This window comes from Felis catus, chromosome D2 (assembly GCF_018350175.1).
Source record: "Felis catus isolate Fca126 chromosome D2, F.catus_Fca126_mat1.0, whole genome shotgun sequence".
NCBI lineage: Eukaryota > Metazoa > Chordata > Mammalia > Carnivora > Felidae > Felis > Felis catus.
In genome coordinates, this window is record NC_058378.1 from 58,254,596 (window position 1) to 58,280,735 (window position 26,140).

Here is a 26,140-nt window from a genome sequence, read left to right on the forward strand (position 1 = left end):
TCAAAAGAGGTTTGCTGCTTATCAGGGTTACTTAAGATTGGTGGTGATAAGAGCAGGTGTCTGTGAAAATCTCTTAAGGATAGTAGTCATCTATTTACTCATTTATGTATCTTTTATAGTTACCTGGGACCAGGCCTGGTCTGTAGCATTCATTGAGTGAGTGAATGAATGAAACCTCCCAATATGCTAACGTGGTAAGACACTGTAAAGGAGCTCAGAACTCAGGAGCACTGGAAGCAAAAAGGAAGCCAGTGAAGAGAGCTGATGGAGAAGTTTATATAGGGCCACAGGGATGTGGTTTGCCACTGACCATGTGTTGTGCCCTGAACTCAACACCAGCAGTTGTGAGGACTAAACTTGGCCTTTCAGTAGAGTGGACTGATAGACCTACTTCTGCCACTAGCAATGTGGCCTTTGGCAAGTTTCTATTCTGATGTGGAATACAGGGGACCATTTAATACCTGGATTTTTTCCATAGCCTCTGCCATCACGTTGGAACCCTTCACCAAAATGTCCTATTCCAGCTTCTTTCCCTGGTGTCCTCCTGTGCCCCAGCTTGCTGTACCCCCTAAGTTGATGAGCACCACCTCAAAGTTGTCTCCATGGAAGAGCTTCCACCCAGAATCCCCACTTTGCTGTCCCACCCCTCATCATGGGACCTTCCTCTCACATCCGAGCAGCCAACCAAAGTGAGGCCCTGATGCAGCTCTTCTCATACTTTGCATGAAAACAGTCCTCTGATTATTAAGTTTAAAACACACTTTTCTGGGTCTACCCAGATCTCAGGAGGGGCCCCAGAATTTTCTAACACCCCTAGAAGATTCTGTTGCAGGTGACCCAAAGACCACTTCTTGAGATTAAGTGGTCTAAACTTTGACCCTGGACCAGTGGTTCTTACCCTGGCAGTTTATTGATTCCCAAGGGACCTGAGGATTGCACTCAGGAGATCCACGAACTTGAAGGGGGAAAAATACATCTTTATGTTTTATTAGTTCTTTTTTTAATGTTAATTTATTTTTGAAAGAGAGAGATAGACACAGAGACGGGGAACGAGCAGGCGAGGGACAGAGAGAGAGGGAGACACAGAATCTGAAGCAGGCTCCAGGTTCTGAGCTGTCAGCGCAGAGTCCCATGCAGGGCTCGAACTCATAAACTGCAAGATCATGACCTGAGCCAAAGTCAGATGCTTAACCGACTGAGCCACCCAGGCACCCCTATGTTTTATTAGCTCTAACTGTAATTTAGCATTTCCTTTACTTTTGAACGTAGGCAACAAATTCAGTAGTATTAGTAGTACCTGTGACTTTGTCACCAATAGAAATCCTTAATATTGTCCGCACGTTACTGCTGCTGCAGACCTTGAAGGCAATTTGTATTTATCACTACTTTGAAATTATGGTTGTTTTAGACCTGCCACTAGCTTTTGTTATTTAATCAATTAATAAAGAAGCACAGGGGTGACTGGGTGGCTTAACTGGTTAAGCAGTTAAGCGTCAGACTATTGATTTTGGCGCAGGTCATGATCTCAGGGTTGTGAGATCTAGCACCACATCAGGTTCCACACTGGGAGGGGAGCCTGTTTGAAATTCTCTCTCCCTCTCTCTCTCTCTCTCTCTGCCCCTCCTCTGCTTGCTCTCTTTCTCTCTCTCTCTCAAAAAAATGCACATATAATACTATACCACTAGTTTTTTAATGAATTCATTTATTTTGAGAGAGACAGAGAGAGAGCACCAGCAGGGGAGGGGCAGACAGAGAGGGAGAGATAGAATACCAAGTGGGTTCTGTACTATCAGCGCAGAGCCTGACATGGGGCTCAGTGTCACAAACCATGAGATCATGACCTGAGCTGAAATCAAGAGTCCGGCACTTAACCAAATGAGCTATCCAGGTGCCCAATATACCACCATTTAAAAAAAAAAATATTCTGATAACTGTAATTTAATATTATTGTGTGTATTTCATTTTATGCATTTAAAATATTATTCTGAGGGTGGGGGGGGGGTCTCATAGGCTTCACCAGACCAACTTTTGTCAACGTTGTCAAAGAGGTCCTTGGCACAGAAAAAGAAATGGTTAAAAGCTCCTTTAGATAGAGCTAGTTATGCCAAAGACCAAAAACAATTTCTGGCACCTTCTGCTCCCTGCTTTTCCTCATTGCCCTTTCTTCCCAAAAGCCAACTCATTAGCCAGGTGGAGGATCTCACAAGAATTACTGAGCTGCCTCCCGGCATGGACTGTGTCCTGAAAATGACCTTGGCAAAGATTAGGAGAGTCTGGGTTCTACTGAAGCTTCCCTTGGCCTGGAGAATTTGTCCCTTTGTTTTCTCAATCAACCAGAGCTACCTCTCCTAGTTCAAAGTCCTCTGTTTTGTCAGTATAAATATTGACCTGAGTGGGTAAAAAAATCATAATCATACCCTCGATGAACAGAAACTTCCTGGAACAGGTTACTAGCCAGTCATCAGAAAGAGAAACTGAGGCAGAGAGCAAGGACTGTCTACTCTGCTGTGTGCCAGCACCATCACCCTTACTTGATTTCCTATACAGACTGGCCCGAGAGTGAATAAGGAGGGCATTCCCTTTTGGAAAGAGAAGCAAAAGCAAGACCATACAGACTAGCAAAATGACTGCCAGGTGACAGGGTGTTTGGGCAGTGCCCACCAGTTATAACTCTCCTGTGCTTTATAGACTCCTAAGTAGCTGGTGAAAGCACTATCCGGTTTACAAATGAGAAAGGAGCCTGAAAGGCGAGCATCCTGGCCCCTGGCACCATCCACACTGGTTGCTCTCTAGGAGCTCCTGGGGAGCTGCGGAGTTTATCCATGCATCCACAGCCAGAAAGGAATCAGCATTCCTGGGTTTGTGACTTACAGGAAATTAATGACTGGGTTAGACACGTCCTGGGGACTCCCTATCCTTGAAGTCCTAACACCCAGGGAGGGATTCCTAGGTTGGGGGAATGCCCTACCTTCTGGCTCTGTCCAAGACTGGGATTTCTTAGGAGGTTGGGGTGTCAATCAGCAACCATAAATCTTGGAGAACCTTTACCGTTTTACAAGGGAGTTCGCGGGGGCTGCTCTTCTCCCTCTCACAGTCTATTTACAACGCCAAAACCTCCGTGTTAATGGACCTGGGATAATGGTGTTTACTTTACCGCGATAAAGCGCTCAGCTCCCTGGGGGAGCGGCTGTAAAATGTCCTGGAGGTAGAGGTGAAGGGGGGCGCCATAAAAGCGGGCGCTGGAAGGGGACGAGGCACCGGCTTCTTTTCCAGGCGGGCCCTCGCCCTCCACCCCTAGGCCCGGCTGAGCAGCCCAGGCCTCGAGGGTGAGGACGGTTCCCACATAAATCACCAGCGCCAGAGTCTCGGGAAAAGGCGCATTTTTCATTGCTGGCTGCAGGGCAACTCCCGACAGCGAACGAGAAACAGAAGTTCTCTTTAGATAAACCGTTTACCGGAGCGCGCGTCCTGGCAGCGCGGCCCACAGAGCACAGGGCAACGGGGTCCTGGCGCTGCGCCCCCACCAGCGGAGTACCTTGCAGAGGCCCCCAAGAAACCCAGATCCTCCGGGCGGAGGAGAAAAAGTGAGAGCCAAGCGAGAAGGAAAAGGAGAACGTCAGGGTCTGGGGAGACTGTCTGGGGAGACTGGAGAAGCAGCGCACCCGAAGACGCTAAGGAGTCCAAAGACCTGAGAGGTCAACTCGTCATTTACCCAGATCTGTGTGACCTGAGCTCCAAGAATCTTCAGTTATAAAACGTATATAAAAAGTACTACCTTCGTAGTCTATGTTCACTGTTAAGAAATTATATCAAAAGCAATTTGTAAAGCCTGTAAAGCCAAAATTATCAAATGGCCATGGGCGGGCCTGGGGGATTTTGAGAAGCCCCTGAAATGGCTGCACGAGCCCAGGATCATTCTCCCGAGGAGCGGGTCCATGGCTTACATCAGGTCCCAAACAGGTGCTCCAACCCCAAAGTGTTGAGAACTAGCGCACTAGTTCTGTGGCTGGATTAAATGTTAGGGTTCTAACTCCCACACTAGCTGTGAGGCCTTGCCCAAATTACCTAAACTGCCTGTTTCTTCCTCTGTAAAATGAGATCATAATTCCCAGGATTGTTGGGGACGGTACAAATCCTTGGCATGGTGTCTGACGCATAGTAAATGCTAACTAAATGCTAGATATTTTTATGCCCTAGTCCTGTAGCAAAGACATTTGGCTCTAAAGCCAGGAACTCCAGGCTTAGTCTTTTCAAGCTGAAGGTTGCCAGATCCCCCCAAACCTTCACTGGCCCTGGGCCCCGGAGCATGCCCCTTGCCCGCTTTGCCATGGCGAACTTTCCACTGCGCTTGGTGGGTGCGCAGGCCTCGGTTTGCCCCCAGAGTGTTCATTAGGCATGGGGGTGCGCACCTAGGACTCAGTTTGGGGAGCTGTGCGCTTCCTGGGCGGCCCCCTTTGAAGGCAGCTCTAACCCTGCCGGCCGCCAGGCGCCCAGGGCTCAGCCGTAATCCGGATTTGGAGGCCAGAGCACTAAGCTGGCTGCCACCGACAGGAGGGAATCAAAGCGGCCGCCGTCCTGGTAGCTCCAAGTCTTGTTTACTTGTTGACGTGTGCGCACCCAAGCGGGACGACCTCGAGTTTTGAGTAGCCTTGAAAGAAGAGAGGTCCCCCCGCCCCCAACACACACAACCCAGGAGCAGGCACCTCCAGCCTCCACCTCACCGGAGGCCGAAGCTTCCTATCGCTAGCAGACACGTTTCCTTCCCTCCTAAGGTCAGAGGTCGAGCCCCGGAGAGGCCTGGTGCCTCTTCCCTCGAGGCCCACCCCGCGCGGCGGCCCGGAGCGCCTTTCCAGCCTCGCCTTCTTACCCCCCTCCCGGCTCGCCATCCATTAGTGTAATCCGCTGTCCAAACACTGCGGCCGGGACGGCCAGACGTTGGTGTAAACAGACCCGGGGGGACAATTCTAACGATATAAATAAAATAACCATTAATAGCGAAAATTGTTCGATGAGCAGGAGGCGGAACACCCGGGACTCCAGTCTCGCTCGGGTTTGTGTACACAGCGTGGACACCACGCATCTGTCAGGTAAACCGGAGGTCCTTGTCCCCGCTGAAATCTAAATCCAGCGCAGGTGAGGTCCCCGCAGGCGCGTCAAGGGCCACCCGGCTCCTGACACGCACAGGCCTGGACATGCACGCGGCTCGGGACAGACGCTCACGCCCAGAACGCCATGTCGCCAGGGGCTCCAGTTAACGTCACCGCCTGAGCCCGGCCCCAAACACAGCGCGAAGGGAGTCAACCCGGCTCTTCGCCAAAATTTCGCGCGCCTAAGTGTCCAGCCCCCGGGTGCCACCAGGCTCCCCACCTTGCCCCATCGAGACCTCGGTGCGCTCAGGGGCGCAGAGCTCACACTCAGAAACAGGAAAAATCAACCTCCACTAGTCCCGGGGTCAATAAAAACTAACATTTAGTGAGCTGAGCACCGCGCTAAGTGCTTCACAAAGGCGATCTCTAATCCTCTATGAGGTAGGTACTTCTAGTACTCCCAGGTCTACAAACCAGGAAAGCAGGGCTCAGCAGTAATGAGTTCACCCAGAGAGAGAGTGGAGACAGGATTTGAACCCACCACTCTCCGCCAGGAAGCGCACGGCGCACACCCGAAGTGCAGGCACTGGCTCAGATTAGGACGTGCCTGGCTCCAGCGAGTCCCTGGCCCCGCCGGGCTGTGGTGATTTTCCAGTGGGAAGTTCCTACTTCTGTGGAGGGCGTGGGCAAAGTGGCCTGGGATGTCGGGACAAAGAAGGAGGGGAGACGCCTAGAGAAGCCCTTGGCCTGTTCTGGGAGCCCAGGAGCTGGTGGTTCAAAGCGCTCCCAGAGGCCTCAGCGGCCCTGCTCTGGCTTCGGAGCTGCAGACACTGGACTCCTGGGCCAAGCCAGGAGGAGCTGCTCCCAGACCCACGTTGTGGGGGAAGATCTGCTCAAGGGAAGTTCTCCTTGAGGTCAGGTGGCCATGGAGTCCAGGTTCCTGGAGTTGGGATGGAGTAAGGCGTTCTCTCCAGCCCACCCAGGTCTTGGAGTCTTGCCATGGCATCTAGCACACAGGCCTGGAAGTCTCGCATCCACCTCTTACTTGCTCTGTGACCTTGGACAAGTCATTTCATTTTTGTGGGCCTCAATATCCATGACTCTAAAATGAGGGGGAGAAAGCAATAATGTCTGTACCATGGGGATCTCGTAACAATAGGGAAGAGATGATGCATGTGGAATGCTTTGTTCACCGGCAGAAGGTTTATTATCATGATTAATATTAACTTCATGGCATGTGCCCAGAAGGCAGAACAGAGGGCAGGCAGGCCCTCTTCTTTGTGAAGAGAAAGCGAAAAAGGACAGAGATGGGGAGAAAGGAAGCAGCTATGAGGGCGTGCTGATAGGGAGAAGAGGAGAGGGGGCTACACGAAGCTCAGCCCTACCGCCAAGGCATGTTTATCTTCAAGGCAGCTTCAAGGAAATCCCAGAGCCTGTGGCCTACTGCCTAGGCCTTGGAAAATTTGTGGTGGGGATGAGCTATCCAGTACCCAGCAGGAATTCACAAAATGCTCAGCCTGGTAACACTGGGGCTGGCCAGGGAAGGGAGAGGAACAAAGACAGAGAGCTCAGTGTGGAAGGCAAGGAACTTAACCTTGGGCGAGTTAGTCGCCTTACCTTCTCCAAAGCCTCAGTTTCCTCCTCTATATAGGGGTTACATTACTAGGGCTCTAGATAAGACCTGTTGCAGGAAGCAGAAACAATAACAACGGTGGACACTGAGAAGAGTTTACAATAGGCCTGGTACCATTCTCCGATCTTCATACCCAGGACTCTCCCAAGCCCACCAAGGCAGCTTGCCCACAGTCTGACTGTTTCTGTTTGAGTTGGTGAGTGGGGAGGCTCTTGGTCACTGAGCCTTATGGTGTGCTTGTAGGAAAGCCCTGAATGGTAGGCAGTGTTATCCACATGCCCGATGGGAGGATTATTGTTGTGACTGTTATCAGCAGTATTATTTCTGTGATTACCGCTGCTCCTTCCCAATCCTGAGAGGCAGTAATCATTAACTCCTCTTTACAGAGAAGGAAACAGGCTCAGAGAGGATAAGGGATTTGCCTGAAGTCACACAGCAGATCTGCGACAGAGCGAAGAGATTAGAAACCATGCGATTTTGAAGACCAGATGTTCTCCCACACCAGAAGAGAAAAGGAGAGGCGTGCAGGGCAGTGGGCTGAGGCAGGGTAGGAGAGGGACACCCACCCCCCACTGGGGTAGGTCCAGGGCAGCTGATTTATTTACATTCCAGCGTGAACACCAATTGGCCAGATCTTTATCTAAACATGATAACAATGACATGAGTCTTTGGGGATTTGTTTACTGTTGCTAAAAAATGATGCATTTGTGGGAGCGGGAAGCTCAGGCTGGGTGTGGGATTTGTTTGCTGTGGCTCCAGAGGGTGGGGAGTGGGTAGAGGGGAAGCCAAGAAGAGGCTGTTGGTGCTTCCAAGAGTATATCCTAAAACTCCAATGATTAAGAGAACTGGTCTCCTTGTTTGGGGACAAAAAGCCACACACACACACACACACACACACACACACACTTTGATAGTTTAATAATGCTCTCCCCCCCCCCACACACACACCCCAAGTAAGGAAAAGGAATGCCTGGGAGTCCAACTCCCTGATCTCTGCTCAGTGGAGGAGAGGTTCAGAGCTTCCCTCTTTGAGTTTAACAACCACCCCTTGAGTCCACCTTCACAACATTTACTACGTCCCTCTCTAAGCTCAGAGGTCTGTAAGCACTTTCCTTCCATCATTTCTTTAATCCTACAGCAGGCTTATAAAGTCCAAACCACTTTTGTGGGTGAGAAAGCTGCCACCTACCGAGGATGAGGGACAGCTCAAGGTTACACAAGACTACAAAAGTGGCCGAACTGGGCTCCAAACCTCTGCTGGACTCTAGGGTCACTGCTTTGGCCCAAGAGACAGGAGGTGTGATCCTGATTTAGAGAAAGCCACATCTCCCCCCATGCCCCAAACCCAGCCTCCTCCACTCTGTGGGCTCTCCCTGCGGAAGAAGGTGTCATACCTGCTACCTCTTACACTTGCATGCTTGTGACATTTGCGTGCATCCATTCACATTCACACTTACTGGATTACTGGTTGTGAGTGCTGTGAACATTCATCTGTGCCCACATCTGTGCTCACTCAGTGCAGGGGTGGGGGGCACAAACATACACCAGGCCACTCATTACTATCCTAATGGGGGAGGAGCATGTAAAGTTTTTAAAAGTCTAAATTACGGAATAATTTCAATGTGGTTTTATTACTTTCAAGAACACACACAGTGATTACAACCCTAGTAATAAAACCTATCCCCTCTTCTCTGACTGCAGCTTAAATAGGTCCTGTGGGACCACTTTGTACTAGACTAATTGTAATGATCCCATAAATTGCCTGTATGGAAATAGTGCATCTCATAGTCATGGAAGCTGGTTTTATTCTTGGACCATATAAACATTTCTCTCCAAACCTCATGTCACTACCAGCAATCACACTATTGTGAGGAAAAAAGGAGGGAGAGGGATTCAGAATGAGTGTTGGCCCAGCCCTCGTTTTGACCACACTCTCTGAAAGAGCAGAGCCCTAATGTGGAGTCTACACTTATGGGCACAGTCCTGAAAGCCTTCTTCCCCATGCCTTTGCACATGTGCACGCACTGATGTGTTCACACAGGAAAGCACCTTCCTTTTCATTCAAGGAGAAAGAGAAGTCCATAGAAACGTATATATCAGGCCTGTGTCCATCTGTTGGAAACCCGTATTTATCAGAGTGATACAACTGTCATCAACCTCAGAAACATGGTGGTTGCAGATGGAACGGGAAAGGGTAGAGGTCGCTGGCTGCCTTCCACGCAGCATGGGAGCCTGACTCACAGGGGAGAGCGCCCCAGACCCCGTCACCTCTCTGGAGGCCAGTGACTCAGTGGCCCCACTGGCCCCATACCCAGTAGCTGGGGGAGGGTAAGAGAGTATAGGTGGGCCTAGAACAGCTACAGAATGCTCAGTCCTTGCAACTGCTGGCTAGGTTGAGCCAGGATCCTACTCTCTTCTCCCAGATTTGGCCCCTGCATTTTAAGGCAGTCCCTGAAACACTTCCCAGCTGGGGTGATCTCAAGGCCCCTAATCTAAAGTGGGGCTGGCAGGAAAGAAACAGAAAGAAAGATCAGTTCAGCTGGATCTTGCTCATGTGGGGTGGGGGAGGGGGTAGTCCTGATCTGGGAGCCCCCATCTGTGCTCTCAAGGGATGCCTGGGGCCCAGGCCTTATGGTCGCCTTCAGCTCTGCTGTGATCCTCTCCAGACTGCCACAATAGTAGGAAACGGAGGCTCCGCAGGATCTGCCTGGAGCGGGGATTTCCACAGGGAGGGTGGCCAAGCCTGCCACCTGGAGCCCCACACACCCACCAGAGCCCTCAGCAGAGATTGCTGGGGGCTGGGGGACTGGGGGGTGGGAGAGGTCCTACAAGCTGAAGCAGGGTGCAGAGTAGTGTCCCTATCACAAACTCCAAAGTGCTTGGGCATCATTAGGAGCAGCTCCTGAGATAAGAGTAGTACAGGATAGAATGGGGGAGACGGTCCGGGACTCAGAAGTGAGGCCGTCATCCACTGGTTTAACTCCGCCCTATGCAGCATCAAACACCTGCAGGGGCCAGGACAAAAATGCAGGAGAGCTTCTGAGTGGAGAGGGGGGCCAGGGTGTGGTGAGATAAGATAAGGGGGAAAGGAAGAGAGAGTGAAAAAATAAGGAAGAATGGAACAGGTAGGGAGGAGTGGAGACCCAGTGAGAAAGGAGGCCCATGACAGGAGGAGGTGAGGGAGAAAGGGGGAGTGAGGAAAGGAAGGGGTGGAGATGTAGATGGGCCCAGTGCAAGAGGAAGGAGGAGAAAGGGGAAAGGGGTGGCTGCAAGGGGTAAGAGGCTGCCAGGGAAGTTCTGGGGTCCCAGACTCGGAGGCTCTGCCAAGACTGGATGCCGGGAGCCAAGAGAGGTAAGAAGGTAGTTCTCTCCCATTGGCGGGAGTGCTGAGAGCTTGAGAGGAGTTCCAGAACCTTTGGCAAGTTCAAGGACGGAGGCCCAGCGTATGTCTCCCGCGGACCTGCTCGGTCCGGGCTCTTGGCCGGCGGCTGGGGAGCAGCGCGCCAGGGACAGAGCCCAGCACTCCCGGCCCCGACCGGCGCGGACACAGTGCGCCGACTTGGCGACGTGGCGCCCACGCTGGCAGGGCGGAGTCAGGCCTGGCAGCCTTACATTCCCCACAGCCTCGGTGCCGCCCAAATCTTGACCTCCGACCTGACACACCGGCGTCTCTAAGGGCGAGACTGCGAAACCCAGAGACCCAGAGATGTGGACCTGGGCCTGGCTCCTCAGGCGAGTCAAGCCTTCCGTCCATGTGGCTGTACGCCCTCGCGCACCTCGGTCCTTTCCAGGTCGGGTCCTTGATCGGTTCCGAGCAAGGCCAGCTGCCCACCCCCCAACATCCCTGCAGAGTCAGACAAGCTGAGACTGTCGCCAGAGTAGTGGGAATTGGTGGGTACCCCCAGAGCTTCAGGAAACCAAGGGCAGGTGGGCGGCTAAGCCAGCAGACCCGGATGCCCACTGACGGAGCAAAGGTTCCCCCTGGATCTTGGCCATTGCTCTCCCCGTGCGGACCAAAGACCAGGAACGCCAGGCTGGACGCAGCGAGGGCAGGATAAGACGCTACTGAAGCGATAAGACTGTGGCAAACATTTCTTTCCAAAAGAAAAACGTCTTTTTCGTTCTCAAACGGTTTGAAGTTATTCGCTTCAACGTGACCCCCAGTGAGACTTGGGAAAAGATTTCTACGTTCTAGGAAGCCGGAGTCCCGTGGCTTGTGGTTGAGAGCAGATAGGGTTGGAAAGATCGCGCTAGAAAGAGTTAGGAAGAACCTCTGCTTCTTGGAACGTGATAACCACATCCCCCCCGCCCTTCCACACTCAGTGCTCAGAGATCCCCACGAGCAGGCAGGCGCTCTGGTTTAGCAGAATTAATCTGCCAAAGACTGCAGCCGCTCTTCTGAAGTTAGATTATATTTTAAAAGGTCTATAGACATTGAAATTTCGCTAAAGGAAGTTAAACTCACTCTCTCTCTCTCTCTCTCTCTCTCTCTCTCTCACACACACACACACACACACACACACACACACACACACACACACAAATAATAAAACGTAAGGAATGCCTCCAGAATTCCAATTTAATCCCCAAGTTAAAATTGCTCACTGCACTTCCAAATAGCACACACAAATAGCATAAATAAATGTCTGTATAGGCATCCTTTATGTAGGTATTTTGTTTTTTAAAATATTGAATTTTCATTCAACAAAGTTGGCTTTTTTCCTTGTGTTTTATCAGCAGAACAGAACCGCTTTTGTTGACAAAAGCTGTATTTACATTGTATTTACATTATTTAAAAACTTTTTGGAGTGGAGCAGATACACATAAGATAGATGTGGAAGGTCCTCTCCCTGAGAAATCGAAACTCACATCCTCAGTAAGGGCCTGCAATTTACGAAGAACTACTTGGGTTATTGAACTTGGACTGATTTTCTCCCAGGGAAGGGAAGTGGTGGGTTGCTTAGAAAACTCCATTCCAAACACAATCTGGGGAAATCTGGCATTTATACAAACACATGAGAAAAAAAAAAACACTAAAATGCTCAAAACTCCATTTTAAAATCTTACACAATTACAGAAACTTGGGGAAAATTCCTCTCAAGGGATTAGATCAGTTTAATGCTTTCTGGGACTCACCTATGTAGGTGGCATTTCTTTAAAAGTGGAAAAAGTATTTACTCTTCTCACAAAACACGAGTGCCTCTACATTGCTCAAAAAAAGAAAGAAAAGGATAGCTTTCTAACATCCTTCAACTAAAAATCAAACCAAAACACATACTTACATGCCACCATCAACAACGAAAACAAAATAACAGGAATATATTTAGTGCTACAGAAAAAGAAGAAATGCCTTTCTTCTCTTTCTTTCTTTCTTTCTTTCTTTCTTTCTTTCCTTCCTTCTTTCTTTCATAAGTCAAGGAAAATGAAATTTCTGGGAAAGCAGTAAAAAATGAAACTGTAAATTTAAAAAAACCTACCTGAAATATATAGTTTTGACTAGCTGTGTACATCATGGGATTGTTTCTCATGCTTTAATAGAGCTTCTGACTGTGGTGCTACATTTAGAGTAGAAAGCCGTGATAACTTTAAACTTTTTTGTGACTGTGGTTACATTAAATGGTTATTTGAATAGCTGAAAGGAAATAACATAAGCAGTGGCATATATAATCAAAATGATTGGTTATCTGCCTGTATTTCTATGTATATTAATTAAGCAATTTTTGTGTACAGAATAGTAACTTATGGGAACACTTCACAGTTTCAAAGAATCATCACATTTTAATTTGATAATATATTTATTGGGATGGCTAGCATATGGCTTTTCTCCAGAAAACGAATAATATTATACATCGCTTATGCGTCTATACAGCCCTTCCCCTTCATTGAATTTGCCATCATTTTACTATGATCTTTGATCATATATGGGAGGAGGGAGATTTTCAAAAATGTGTAATGTGACAAAAGCCGAAGGTAAGTAGGCAGACACACTCGATTAAAACAACATCAAATGTGTCCTTGGTTGCAGCTATATTTACTTTATCTGACAGTAATTAGCTAAACTGACTGGAACGAAAACCTATTATTACTGGAGCACAACTCCAGGATTTCAAAGATCCTCTTTTCAGACCAGAGAACGCAAATGCCCCAGAATGCGATGGTAACTAAATACCCGCGTTGGACCCAGATTCCACATTCTGATAAGTAACTCCCAAGAACCCACCGCTGCGGTAATGTAACTTAGTGTAGCTACCGCCCTGGCGTTTTCTTCCAGGACAACAGCTCGAAGCGGGCGGCTCACACGCTCACGGTTGCCCAGGCTGCGGGCGCAGGAAAGGCAGGCTGCCTAGACGGGATTGGCCTGGTGGGGATCCCTGGTACGTAGCTCAGCTGCAGGGGAACCAGACCGACCAAAGGGAGCCTGAACAACCAGGAGAGCAGAGCTGGAAACATCCTAAACGCAAGCGGGGGGTTAAGGCCAAAACCAGCTCTAAGTAGCGGGTAGAAGTCTTCCTCCCGCCAGCTAGATCAGCCCTGAGCCGGATTAGAGAGGAAAAGAGAAAGGGGGGACAGGGCACCGAAACCACTCGCTAGGCCCCTTCCCCTGGGCTGCCCAGGCTCTGGATCCTCACCCACCTCCAGCCGGGCAGAACTGAACTATGTCCCTGGGCGGCCGGGACAGGAACAAAGCGGTCAGAAGCTGCAGGAGAGAACCACTCAGGCCTAGCACAAGGGCACCTGGCCGGAGAGGGGTGGCAGTGGCTTTGGGGGAGAGCCGACCGCGTGGGCCTGCAAGTGGGGAGGAGACAGCCTTCTTCGTGCTCAGTGAGGGGGCAACCGGGTGGCCTCCGGGCAGCAGCAGCGGGCGTATGGACTTGTTCCCAGCACCCCCGGCCATGGGTTCTAAGATGGGGGTTCTTAGGAATGGACTTAGGGAAGGCTTAAGAACGAAGTGCTGCAGAGAAGCAAGAGAAGGTAGGAAGGAGAAATGCAACGGGTAGCTTTCTTCTTTTTCTTTCCTTCTTTCTTTCCTTCTTTCTTTCTTTCTTTCTTTCTTTCTTTTCCTGACTCAAAATCACTCAAACAAAACAAAACCAACGCTCAAAGAGTTGGAAAAATTTGGGAACCAGAAATGTTGTCGGAGATGGTCTAGCTCCGGGGAATGGGAGTGGAGGAGTGCGGCTGGAGCGCAGCTTCCTTCTTTTAGGCTTGACTGCCACCGCGACGCACACCCTCAAGGACCCCCACCCCACGGTGCCGCGCACTCACCCCCACCTCTCTCTCTTGATCTTTGCGCCCGAGCGGTTGCGATCCGCAGCAATACCAGGTGCATTCTTCTCCCTGCAGCCCCTGGCCTGGTTTGGAGAAGCCGGCCCCGCCTGGGACGTCAATAGTCTCAATTCTGAGAAGAGAGGCACCGGCAAGGCTCTTCCCACAGAGGGTCTCCCCCACGACACGCGGGCCGCCGCCACCCTAAGTACTCCCGGGTGCACGTGGCCCGCGCCGCATCCCAGCTCTCCGGGCGGCCCCAGGGGCTGACTCCCCGCACCATTTCCGCTGGCTGCCGAACAGCCCCGCCTCTCTCCCCTCCCGCCTTTCTCTTCTTGGCCTTGGGCACCCACAACTCCCAACGCAGCGGGACCCGCAGGACAGCTCTCCACGGCTCGCCCCAACTCTAGCCGTGTGTGCCGCGCCCGGGGGCGTTGTCCACAGTCCCTGCACCTTCCATCCACCCCTTCCAGCTGAGACCGGTCTCCCACCATCTTGGCGGAGAAAAAAAAAAAATGCTTGGGGCGGCCAGGGCCGGATATGGGGCGCCTCGGTTGGGCTGGAACCGGTCTCTGTTTTTTCCAAGGCCAGTGCTGAGCCAGGTCTTTCTGTGGGCCTCACAGTAGCTCCCGCTGCTCCTCACTGGGCGAGGCGTGGTGGCTGGCGAGCGCCTATTGTGCAGAAGATGATCCCCACCGGCGCGGAGTTTCCAGACCTTCAGGGGACCCCACAGATTCGCCCAGAAAACAACCAGGGCCACACGAGGGCGCCAGAAGGCGTATGGGTTGGAGAAATTAGAAAGCCGCCTCCGAGGGTAAGGGCCTAGATCCAAGTTCCCGGTTTGAATATGCAGAAAAGAAGGCCTCCATGGCTGGGTCACAGATACTGCTCTCAAGATCGTAAGAAGCCACCCAGTGTGTGCAGCAATCCAGCCACGCCATCACCAATGCAGTCAACAAACACTGCTTGATCTCTGATGCAGAATAGTGGTAGTTGAGGTGTACCGAGCACTTAATATGTGTGGGGCCCTGCACTAAACTCCTGGCATGTTTTGTCTTTTATCCCTGGCAACAACCTCTGAATAAGTATTACTACCTCCTCTTTGCAGGCAAAGACACTGAGGCTTAGAAACGCCCAAGGCCACTGACTACGTCAGGATTGGAACCAAGAGCGGTCAGACAACCAAGTTTACTAACAACTCCATCCTCCTGTCTCTCACATACCTGCTTCGCGCGGCAGCTGCAAGGGCTACAAGGGCAAATACAACGGAGACCTTTCCTTCGAGGGCTCATAGTTTACCCAGGGCCACCAGGCCGGCAATATATACTACTGGGTGAGAAGTGATAAGTGACACGAGCGTCCTTTACTAACACGCGCTGCGAGTTCAGATGCGGGAGGGATGACTTCCGGCTAGGCGATCAGGGAGCGCTTCCTCCGAGAGGTAGTATTTGAGCAGAGCCTTGGAGAACAGCTTTCCATTCATGGAAACAAGGGCAAGGAAGACGTTCCAAGTGGAGGGAACAGCTTAAGCAAAGTCAACAAGTCGGGAACAGACACGTTGCCCATCCATAGATATACAAAACAATCCGTCTTCTTGGGAATCCTGTGGCCGGTATTTATGGGCCAGGAAGTTTTCTTGCCCCATAGCAGCTGGGAAAAGCCACGCTCCTGGGCCATTCTTCCTGGCAGTTGGCTCATGGACAGGAAGCCTCCCAGAACTGGCCCCGGCCGGGAAGGTACAGCCAGGCGGGGCGGGAATCGGTAGTTCGGGCACCCGGGGCATTGCAGCCTTACCCACAACGACTTGGACTTCACGACTCTATACTAGTCCTTTATTTCTGGTAGCGCCACAGCACCCCACACAGTGGATGCGGGGGGCGTGGTCCACATGAGCCGGAGCCAATGCGGAGGGAGGCCGAGGCGAGAGCCCCGCCCCCGACGTGACGCACGACCCCCGGACACAGGCTTCGCAGCCCCGGCTCCAGTCCCTGCAGTGGCTGTAACAAAACCCAGACCCCCAGGTCCGGGCCAATGGAGGCGATTTAGACTGGAGCGGGACCGCGTCTGTCAAAAACCCGACTCGGCAGCAGCGGCAGAGTCCAGAAGGAGAGCTGGAGCCGCTGCACTACTTCCCCGCCCCCGCCGGGATTTATTGAGTATTTGGACTGGACAATTAAGTGGCCCTGATGATGTTACCAAGCCCGGTCACCTCCACCCCTTTCTCAGTCAAAGACATTTTGAATCTGGAGCAGCAGCAGCAACAGCACTTCCACGGCGCGCACTTGCAGGCGGACTTGGAGCACCACTTCCACTCCGCACCGTGCATGCTGGCCGCCACCGAGGGGACTCAATTTTCTGACGGAGGGGAAGAAGACGAGGAAGAAGAGGGCGACAAACTGTCCTATTTGAACTCACTAGCCACAGCCGATGGCCACGGGGGCTCAGGGCTCTGTCCCCAGAGCTACGTCCACACAGTCCTGCGAGACTCGTGTAGCGGGCCTAAGGAACATGAAGAGGAGCCCGAGGTCGTGAGGGACCGGAGCCAAAGTGAGTAGAGGGGGAAAGAAAAGCCCCTGCACATCTGGAGCAATGGCGGAACGCCCGCAAACAGCCCACAAACCTTGTCAGCAGTGCTTCCCGCCCCTTTAACCTTTGGCTGGGGTCATGCCTCGCCCTGGTCAACGACAGCTCCGCAAAGCGCAGGTGCCTGCGAGCGAGCCGGGTCAGAGGGAGAAGGACGAGGTGACCCCGACAACTACGCCTCCCGCCTCCCGGAGAGGAGAGGCGATGCAAGCCCCCAAGGGAAGGAAGGGAAAGTAATTGCTGCCCTGAGGCCGATAAGCAACACGGGTTCAGTAGTCAGGATCTGGCAGCTAGAGAGACAGCTTGAGCCTCTTCCTCTTTTCCCCCTAGCAGGAGACGAGTTCTTTGAGGCCGGGACAGAGGTCCCTCTTCTCCAAAAAAGATGATCCAAGCAGGTTGTGTTGGCAGGGCGCAGGAACTTTGGTAGAGACCAGCCAAGTGATTTCCTCACTTCTCTGCTTGGAGTTCAGTGTCCTGGACCCCAAGGCACCGGGCAGAGAGGGAAGGGACAGTCCGGGCGAGTGCGTGGGAACCCAGTCCATTCCCGTGTGCAGTATGTTCACACGGGAGAGTTTTTTGAAAATTCATAATGTTATGCTTTGTGTCCCAGGCTGTGGGGCTGCAGGCTGAGTGAAAAACGCGCCGAACTTAGTCCTAGATCCCAGCTGCTCACATCGGATGGGAGGTGAATTGGGTAGGGAAGACAGGATAACTGAATATAGCTTCCAAGGAAGTGTTTGCTTCTGAGGGGAGAGAATCAAAGAACGTCTTTCCCAAGAGGAGGTCTGATGTGGCAGCAGCAAGGCCTATACTCCTGACAGTTCCTCTGGGCCTAAAACCCACATAATACGGTCTAAATCAGTTAATCAAATTTCTTTTTTTCTCTCAAAGGTAACACACTCATCGTCACGCATCTAGCCGGGGGCATGTTGTCTTTTAAAAGCAAAAAAAAAAAAAGTTCCTAGGCAATACAGGAGCGTTACACTCAAGCATTTTCTAACAGAAAGATTTTTCACGCAACTCACACCAGCCCCCAAATACCAACATGCTTCACACCTTTGACTATCCTTAACATAGTGGAAGGCTAACAAGCTTGCAAATACTCTATAGTTATGATATAGTTGCAAGCTTTCATCCTGAAAACAGTCATTAGCACGCCGAGCCGCACGTTTAATACAGAGTAATCTCTTTCTCGCTGATGCTCAAGTTCTAAATAAAGGCGAACTACCCCTCCCCATGGAACGTGCCTCCACCCTCTAAGGGCGTTCTGAGGGTGCTTGGGATGTCGCGGGGTCCCATGGCGCCAGCAGCCACAAACTTTCCAGAAAGTCCAGGCATTTACTACCGCATGCTCTGCGCTGCCGCCCAAAGGGCCACAGTGTGCTGGGATAGGAACCGCGGTTAAGCTGGGAACTGCTAAGAGACGCTCTTGTTTTGCTTCTTCCGCAGAAAGCTGCCAGCTGAAGAAGCCTCTGGAGGCGGCCGGGGATTGTAAGGCGGCGGAGGAGAGCGAGAGACCCAAGCCACGCAGCCGCCGGAAGCCCCGGGTCCTCTTCTCTCAAGCCCAGGTCTTCGAGCTGGAACGCAGGTTCAAGCAGCAGAGGTACTTGTCGGCGCCCGAGCGCGAGCACCTCGCCAGCAGCTTGAAGCTCACGTCCACGCAGGTGAAGATCTGGTTCCAGAACCGCAGGTACAAGTGCAAGAGACAGCGGCAGGACAAGTCTCTGGAGCTGGGCGCGCACGCACCCCCGCCGCCACCGCGCCGCGTGGCAGTGCCTGTGCTGGTGCGGGACGGCAAGCCGTGCGTCACGCCGGGCGCTCAAGCCTACGGCGCGCCCTACAGCGTGGGTGCGGGCGCCTACTCCTACAACAGCTTCCCCGCCTATGGCTATGGGAACTCGGCCGCCGCCGCCGCCGCCGCCGCTGCCGCCGCCGCCGCCGCCGCGGCGGCCTACAGCGGCAGCTACGGCTGTGCGTACCCGGCAGGCGGTGGCGGCGGCGGCGGCGGCGGCGGCGGGGCCTCCGCGGCGGCCGCGGCCATGCAGCCCGCCTGCAGCGCTGCCGGAGGCGGCCCCTTTGTGAACGTGAGCAACCTAGGCGGCTTTGGCGGTGGCGGCGGCGCGCAGCCGTTGCACCAGGGTGCGGCGACCGGGGCTGCTTGCGCGCAGGGCACCTTGCAGGGCATCCGGGCCTGGTAGGCACGCGGCTGGTCACGCGGCAGTCGCCCCACTGCAGCCTGGCACCGCGGGACTGAAGCGCGAGAAAGGATGGACCTTAGGGCCAGGTCCCCTCGTTAAAAAAAAAAAAAAAAAAAAGCCACACAAAACAACAACAACAACAAAAGACACGTCTCGATCCCCAGGGCCCCGGAGCACAGCTCGCGCGAAGCCTGGGGAAGGGGGATGAGGGGCGAGGAGGATGCCCGAGACCGGTCGCGGAGACTGTCTCTGAGGCAGAAACTCCGGCTGGGTGCCGGGGAGGACAATGGCCCCGACTCTGGCCCCGAAGTGAGTGCGAGAGGCTGGGACTCTGGCTGCCGTTTGGTTCTCCCAAACCAAGAAGGCCTTCTTTCCCCTTGGCCTTCCCGCGGCTTCCGCGAAATGTCGGCAGAAAACCCAAGGACAAAAAAAAAAAAAAAAAAAAAAAAAAAAAGAAGGCATGAAGGAGAGAAAAATGGGTGTCGTGGCTTGAGAAATCCCCAAGCCTTACCCACCCCTCTGCCCCTTTTGCGGCCCGGAGCGCCACACCACAGTCAGTTTTCCTTTTCCCAACCGCCTGCCCTCCGCAGCAGATACCTCGGCCTGGATCTCCGGATTGTCAGGGGGTAGAACTCTGCGAGATAAACAAGCGAGGCACGATCAAACATTAGGGGGTCTGAACAAATCCGGGAGCTGGTGGCCCACCGGAGGTGTTACCAGGTTTCCTTTCTGTTTCATATTCTGTATTCAGCACATATAATATATCTATAACTATATCCACACGCCGTGTACACACCCGCTGCCATACACTACAGGAGTCAATAAACAAGGTGCAATATTTCCAAACCGTTGGTTGCAGACTTTGTTTCGCTCCCCAAAGTGGAGAGGGATCCTTTAAACGGGGGGAGAAGGATAGGCAATGAAAAGGTGCATAAGGGAAAACAATCTTTCCTGGGCGATCGCAGGCCTGGCCTCTCCTGGGCCAGCCCCTGGGCTGCAAGTCTGTGTCCTCTTGGTTTTGTTCATTAATTTCTCTTTTCTCTTGTGGGAGGACAGGTCGGAGACTCAGGGCCTTTTGAGGTCCCGGCTTTGTAATCCCCACAAGTTTTACCCAGATGCTTGGGCTAGTGTTTGGGCCTGCGTTAGACCAAGACTTAGACTCTGCCCCACCTCGAAGGTTGCCAGGGAAAAGGAAACCTCGCCCCCTGGCCCAGCTGTAGGCGGCGGGAAGGCGGTTCCTTCAGCGGCCGCCGCCGGGGCCTCTAGCGCGCCCAGGGGCGCTGCGCCCCGCCGCGGCCGAGTTCTCCCCCTCGGCCGCCCTCCCTTCTCCCCCGGCGGCCGCGGCTTTATGCGGCTCCTTGTCACTTGCGGAGAATGCCTGTGCGAGGTCTGTGCTGCCACACGGCCGATTGTGAGCGTGCCAAGGCGGGTGAATGGGGAGGCCTCAGAGCGCCGCGCCATTGTGGGGCCGGGCCTCGCTGAAAGACGGCTCCGGGCCGGGAAGGTGCGGAAAGAATGGCTTTTTATTGGAGTCCCGAACAAAAGGTGTGGTAGGAAGGCGAAGTCCCCTGCGCGAACAAAAACCCCAGCGCGTCGGGATTGACGTCCCCCCCGAGCTCCCCATTGCTTCTCAGAGCGGGGGCTTTGTGTAGCAGTCTGCTCAACAGAGGGACGGAGAAATGCGCGGGGGTTTTGTTCCCCACTTTTTGTGCGCTGGGGGAGGGAGCGGCAAGGGGGGACGGGGGCTGGGCGGGCAGCAGGGAGGGGCGCACTGATTAGGCCGGCCGGCCGCGGCGCGGAGACGTTCAGCGGGAGTCGGCGGCCTGAATGCAGGGTCATTATTGCTACAAGTTTAGCAATTTCGCCCTTACAGGAGGGGGCGGGGGCTGCTTGGCTGCTGCGGGGCCGCCGGGTTGGGGAATCTGCAGAGACCTGGTGGAGGAAGAAAAAGGAGGGGAGGAAAGGAGGGAAAGGAGGGAGGCAGGCAGGCAAGGGAATCCTCCAAAACCTGCTGACCGCCCAGGATGAGGTTTGGACAAGTCCAAAGAGGCCTAGCGGGAGGCTGGAAAGGCGGCGCCTAGGGGCGAAGACCCTCCCTCCCTTCACCTCTTCCGAGGCAGAAAAACCCTGGAGTTGAGCGTGAGTTATAGTGCACCAGTTTGGCGGTCCCTCACCTCCTTGCCGCCAGTTCCCTTCTCTCCTACGCCTCCCTGGAGCTAGGGCAACTCCTCCCACCACCCCTGTAGCCGCCGGGACGCCCCCAACCCCCTTCCTAGGGAGCCCTCTTTTCTGAAGCTGTTACATTCCCATAAGTTGCTTAGGGTAAAGGCTGGGGAGGGAATTCTCACTTCCTAACACGTTTCTCGCTACCTGTAGCCTGGAACCACTGATCCATCCATCCATCCATCCATCCAACAGTATTTACTGAGCACCTGTTAATATATGTTCACTTGCACTGTTCTGAATGCTGGGGATGGTGAAAAAAAATACAATGTCTGCAGGCCTGTGGAGTTTTAAATTTAATTTAATTTAATTTAATTTTATATTTGTGGAGTTTATTTTAAAGAGTGTGCATGGGGGGGGGACGGAGTTAGACAACAAACAAGTAAATGGAAAAATAGTAGATAAATTCTTTAAATGGAAATAAAACCAAATGCTGAAGGGAGTGGGTTTTTTTTGGAGTAGATGATCAGAGCAAGCCAAGTTGAGATTACATTTAAGTTAATACCTGAATGACAAAAGGGAAGCCAGTCTTAATAGTGCTTTGCCATTGTAACCTCCACGTCTCTGCACTCGCCCTCCTGGTGGTAAGGAATGGAATGACCTTCCACCCTGTCTTTCTGGTGAACTCTTGCTCCTCCTTCAAGGCCAAGCTTCTTTCCTGAACCACCCAAGTGGGGGCAATCACTCCCTCATATATGCCACCAGAGTCTTAGGTACTTTCCAATATCACAACATAGTGTCCTGCAAAGAGTTATTTGTTTCTCTCCTTCCTCATGAGGTCCTAGTGAGGTCATGGGGGACCAGGTTGACATCTTTTTCCTCCGGGACAGATAACACAGTAAGTATCGGATCAGGGGGCCAGTGTCCTTAAGCACCACCTTCCCCAGCACATGCAGAGGCCCCAGTGATGTGGAGCTGCGGCCTTGAGTCCTGGCTGCAAGGGAAATGCTGAGCTGGACTCTTGACCCACCTGGGCAGGGCCAACCACCTGAAATTGCCTGCAGAGGACACACAACCCATGCAGATCCCAGAGATATGTCCTGCCTTTGTACCCTGCAATGCTGCCTGGGGACCCAGCTTCCTGCAAGAGATTCTCACCCCTCACCCTACAGTTTAAACCGTAGGAAAGGAAGCTGAGAACTTGGTGATGACCTGACACACCAGGGCACAAAGTTTAGGGCATGGGAGGGACACAGAGATAGGGAAGAGAGTGAGGACTCAGGCAGAGAGGGGTGGAAAGCCAAGATGTGTGTGATGAATCTGGGACCTGCATCTGGGACCCAATCCGCTTCTCTAATATTTGCTAGGCGAAGGGTATGGTAGGTGATCAAGATGCTGCCCTGCACTCTAGGAGTGTTCACTTCTGAGGCTGGATCTCATCGCCTGCGCTCTAGGAACCCAAGGCTCCAGGAGCGGTTGCCCTCACTCCACCGGGGGTTTCCTAGGTAAGCAGCTCCTTTTTCTCCCACCTAGTCTGTATCCTGCAGGCCATGGCCTCTAGATGCTCCCAGCGCCAGATCCCCACCTTCCTTGCCCGGTTTCCTCCTGGCCCGAGTTAATCTTCCTCCACTCTGCATCCTCCCTGTTTGGAAAAGAGGCGTGTGACTGTGGTAGAGGAAACAGAGTTGGTTCTATGGATTGGCTTCCACAAAGATTGCGTGTCTCGAGATACTTAAGTCAGACTGAACCACCTCCCTCCCTACTCCCTACTCTTCTCCAGAGCCTGAAGTCCCCGCGTATAAATAGCTCCCATCTCTTCGCTGAAGGATTTCCTTACTGCTAGTTGCTAGGGTTCTAGGGCCCTGGCCATCAAAGGGTGACAACCCTTGACCAACACAGCTACCTCCCTCTGAGCTCCCTCTCCCTCTGCAGGGAAAAGACATATCCTCTCCCAGCCCCAATTGCTGCTTCTTTCAATTGTTTTGTGAGACTCTGAGCAGGTGAAGTGAGTCATCCCTTGGGGTTCTGGTTTCTGAGCTCTAAAGCAGAGAAGGATAGATCATATGATTTTAGAAGTCACTTCTGGCTCAAACTCTCTTTACTTCCCTGAATGTATGGATAATCCCTCCCTACCCATGACTGGTACCACACTGGGCTCAAGAAGCAGGTAGGTACTACTGGTGACAGAGGTGGAATAGGTTAAGGCCAGCAACTTTTTTCTGCAAAGCCTCATCTTGAAGGGGTGTAAGAGCTAGGCTCCGGAGCCAGGTTTTCTCCATTCTAATCTCAGTACCACCACAACCAGTCGTAGAGACTTGAATAAGTTAAGAGCACTCTGAACCTTAGATTTCCCCCCCCCATAAAGTGGGTATACTTGTAACACTTCTCTCCTAGGTTTTTCTTTTACCGAAGCACAACACACAAATAAGTGTGCAATCAAATGAATGTTTATATATGTAAACACTTATGTGCCAATCACCTTGGCTTTGAAAATTAAATGAAGTGATCCTTGTAAAAGCAACTTAGCACAGTGTCTGGTATGCATCAACGGCGTGGGCCAGGCCGGCGCTAGCTGTTGTGCATGCTTAGAAGCCCAGGACTCTGTTCTGCCTTTGCGGCATTCGCAGGTCCTCAGGGGGAGCGCGGCAGGCGGGAGGATTTGCCACCCCAACACCGCAGGCGCGCGTCACCACGGGCAGGCGGAGCCCGGCGGGGCCTGCAGGGCTCGGAGAGCTTCGAAGAGGCTTGGACCTTGGCTGTGTTTGGGGAATTCGACTGAAGGGGAAGGTGAAAGGAGGTTGCGGCCGAGCGACGACCCCCCTCTAGCTCCTCAGTGCGTGGCAGGAAGAGTCGGGAGGGGAAACCCGGCTCCTCTCGGCAGGTCAGGGCTTCCCCGGGGTCCCGCGCCCCGCTGTTCCCGGGCGCCGCCAGCAGGACGCGGGGCCGCGCCACCCCGCAAGGGTGGGGCAGTGTGGGCGGGCGCTTCCCGGGAGAAAGGCGCGTGCGGGGCCCGGGTTGGTTCGGGGCCTCTCTCGCAGCCTCCGCCTCCGGCGTTTAGGGCTCAGGGCCCCGCAGCGGACTTCCCCGGCGCCTTCTCCCGACTCGAGGGCCCGAGCGCTGGGAGGCCGGCGGATTCTCCAACACTGGAGTTCAGCGCTCGTCCGCGGCAGGTCCGGGCGCGAAGGGGGAGGATCCTCCGACCGGCGGCGGGCAGCGCAGGTGCCGCGGGGCCGGGCGCCACCTCCCGGACCGGCCTGGCGCGGGAGCGCACCCGCGAGCCCCGGGAGAGCCTGGCCGCCCCTCGCGGTGACCGCCCAAACCTGCGCAGCCGGCAGTCCCAACCATGCGCCTGGGCGCCCAGGTAGGATACCCCGGGAAAGGTGCGGCGGATCCAGAAGGCCTCGGGAGGGAGTCCGGGGAGTTCTGTGCGGGAGGGGGCACTGAGCCCAAAGCCACATTTGCTTTGCGGACAGGACGCGTTTTTGTTTTTTTTTTTTTTTAACCCAGCCTGTCGGTAACATTAATAACAGCAAAGTTTTCTGACAAGGCGTTTAGAAAAATGTATGGAAGTATGAAACGCATGAAGAAAAGACGTGTTACCGCTCCCTGACTCTTCACGGGGCGAACATTCCCAAGAGACCATTCCCGGGATGAAGCAACAGAACGTTACGGGTCCCCACCCCCTCCTCCTTCCGCCTGGGTCCCCACAGACTCCCTTCTTGGCACTATCCCCACCGCCAAGGGCAACCACTGTTGTGGCTTCTAACAGTAAAGATTAGTTGTGCCTGATATGGAACATTCTATAAACGAAATCCTGTAGTATGTAGTCTTACGTGCCTGGCTTCTTTCGTTCGTGAGATGTATCTATCTTGCTGAGTGCACTTGTAGATCTTGGAGTATCCCATTGTATGAATACACCAGAAATAATTTATACTTTCTGCTGCTGATAAGCCTTTGGGTGGTTTCTGGTGTTTGTTGTGAATAGCGCTACTACAGACATTCTCGAACAGGATCCAATAGAACTTTCTGCAGAACTGTCTGCACAGACATTCTCCAACAGCATCCAATAGAACTTTGTGAACATGGAAATGTTCTCAATCTGTGCTGTCCAGTAGGATAGCCACAAGTCACATTTGGCTCTTGAGCACTTGAAATGTGGTTGGCTGAGGAATTAGATTTTTAGTTTCATTAAAATTGTAATTAATTTAAATATAAAGAGCCATATGTATTGGACAGCGGGGTTCTAGTATGTCTTTTGATGACTGTGGTAAATGTTTCTATTCAGTATATACCTAGGAGTGCAAACGTTTTGTCATAGGGAAAGAATACCAGCTTTCAGATTGTACCAAGCAGTTTTCTAAGGTTGGCAGCATCTATTTTCTCTCCCACGGGCAGTAGCACCACATGCTCCTCAATTCTTAATTTTTTCATTTTAGCCATTGTGCTGAGCATGTAGTTAAAAGGGGGCTTTTGTTCACTTTCAAGTAAGATTATGAAAATTGCCACTTCCCCATAGTAAAGGTGATGATGATGATTGGAGGGGTTCTTGTGGACTGAGAGTTGTTATAAGGGTCTTAAATTTACCCTTTATACCACCCCACCCTTGCCAGCAGACTTCCCACACAATCAGCCTTCTCCCCTAGAAACTGGACCAGGGTTAGCAGAGCATTACGAAGGGGCCATGTGTTTGGAGGTGATCCATTTCCCATAATTCTTTGTTACGTTATGCCTTCTTAAAATCAGTGCCCCTCTTCCTTTACTGTTATTTATTGGAATATCCCACCAGAAGAGATGATGAGATTGTTAGGCAGGCTGCAGCCATGGCAGAGAAGCCAGGTTTTATGCTGGCTCAGTTTTAGTTTGCAACTTGGCTCTGCCTTGTATAAAATGGCATTAACAACCTTTGGGTGTGCTACCTCACCGTTTTGCTGAGAAGCAAAGTAAGTCCTGAGGAGCCAGCGGAGAAACTGCCTACTATGTGTCAGTGTGTGTGTGTGTATGACTTTCTAATCCTCAGAATAACCATGTGAGTTAGGTATTCCTTGTTTACACATGCAGAAACTGAGGCTGAGAGACATTGAACCACTCTTCTCTAGGCCACTCGGCTAGTAAGCAGCCGTAACCGCAATAGGACTTTCTGCCTGTGCCATCAGACCATTTCTGATGTTTTTTATCTCCCTTCCCTGGGTAAACAGAGCCCTGGTTGGTGC

General features: G+C 52.7%; 2 protein-coding genes and 1 long non-coding RNA gene across 4 annotated transcripts in view; 2 read left to right on the plus strand and 1 right to left on the minus strand.

Moving 5' to 3' along the window:
* The window catches only part of LOC109492635, a 68,926-nt gene extending 53,941 nt beyond the window's left edge, over positions 1–14,985 (minus strand). For both annotated transcript variants that reach the window (XR_002736899.2, XR_002736898.2), the window contains exon 1: positions 13,987–14,985. This is a non-coding gene — a long non-coding RNA (uncharacterized LOC109492635). The remainder of the gene's footprint in view (positions 1–13,986) is intronic.
* A 796-nt stretch (positions 14,986–15,781) lies between these two features.
* Positions 15,782–19,613, plus strand: NKX2-3 (NK2 homeobox 3). Its single transcript, XM_023240825.2, has 2 exons — positions 15,782–16,533; positions 18,019–19,613. The coding sequence occupies exons 1-2, from the start codon at positions 16,173–16,175 to the stop codon at positions 18,765–18,767; spliced, it is 1,110 nt and encodes a 369-aa protein (XP_023096593.2). The 5' UTR covers positions 15,782–16,172; the 3' UTR covers positions 18,768–19,613.
* A 2,709-nt stretch (positions 19,614–22,322) lies between these two features.
* On the plus strand, positions 22,323–24,756 carry LOC123380775 (translation initiation factor IF-2-like). Its single transcript, XM_045039979.1, has 3 exons — positions 22,323–22,435; positions 23,434–24,291; positions 24,438–24,756. The coding sequence occupies exons 1-3, from the start codon at positions 22,323–22,325 to the stop codon at positions 24,538–24,540; spliced, it is 1,074 nt and encodes a 357-aa protein (XP_044895914.1). The 3' UTR covers positions 24,541–24,756.
* Positions 24,757–26,140: the final 1,384 nt, after the last annotated feature.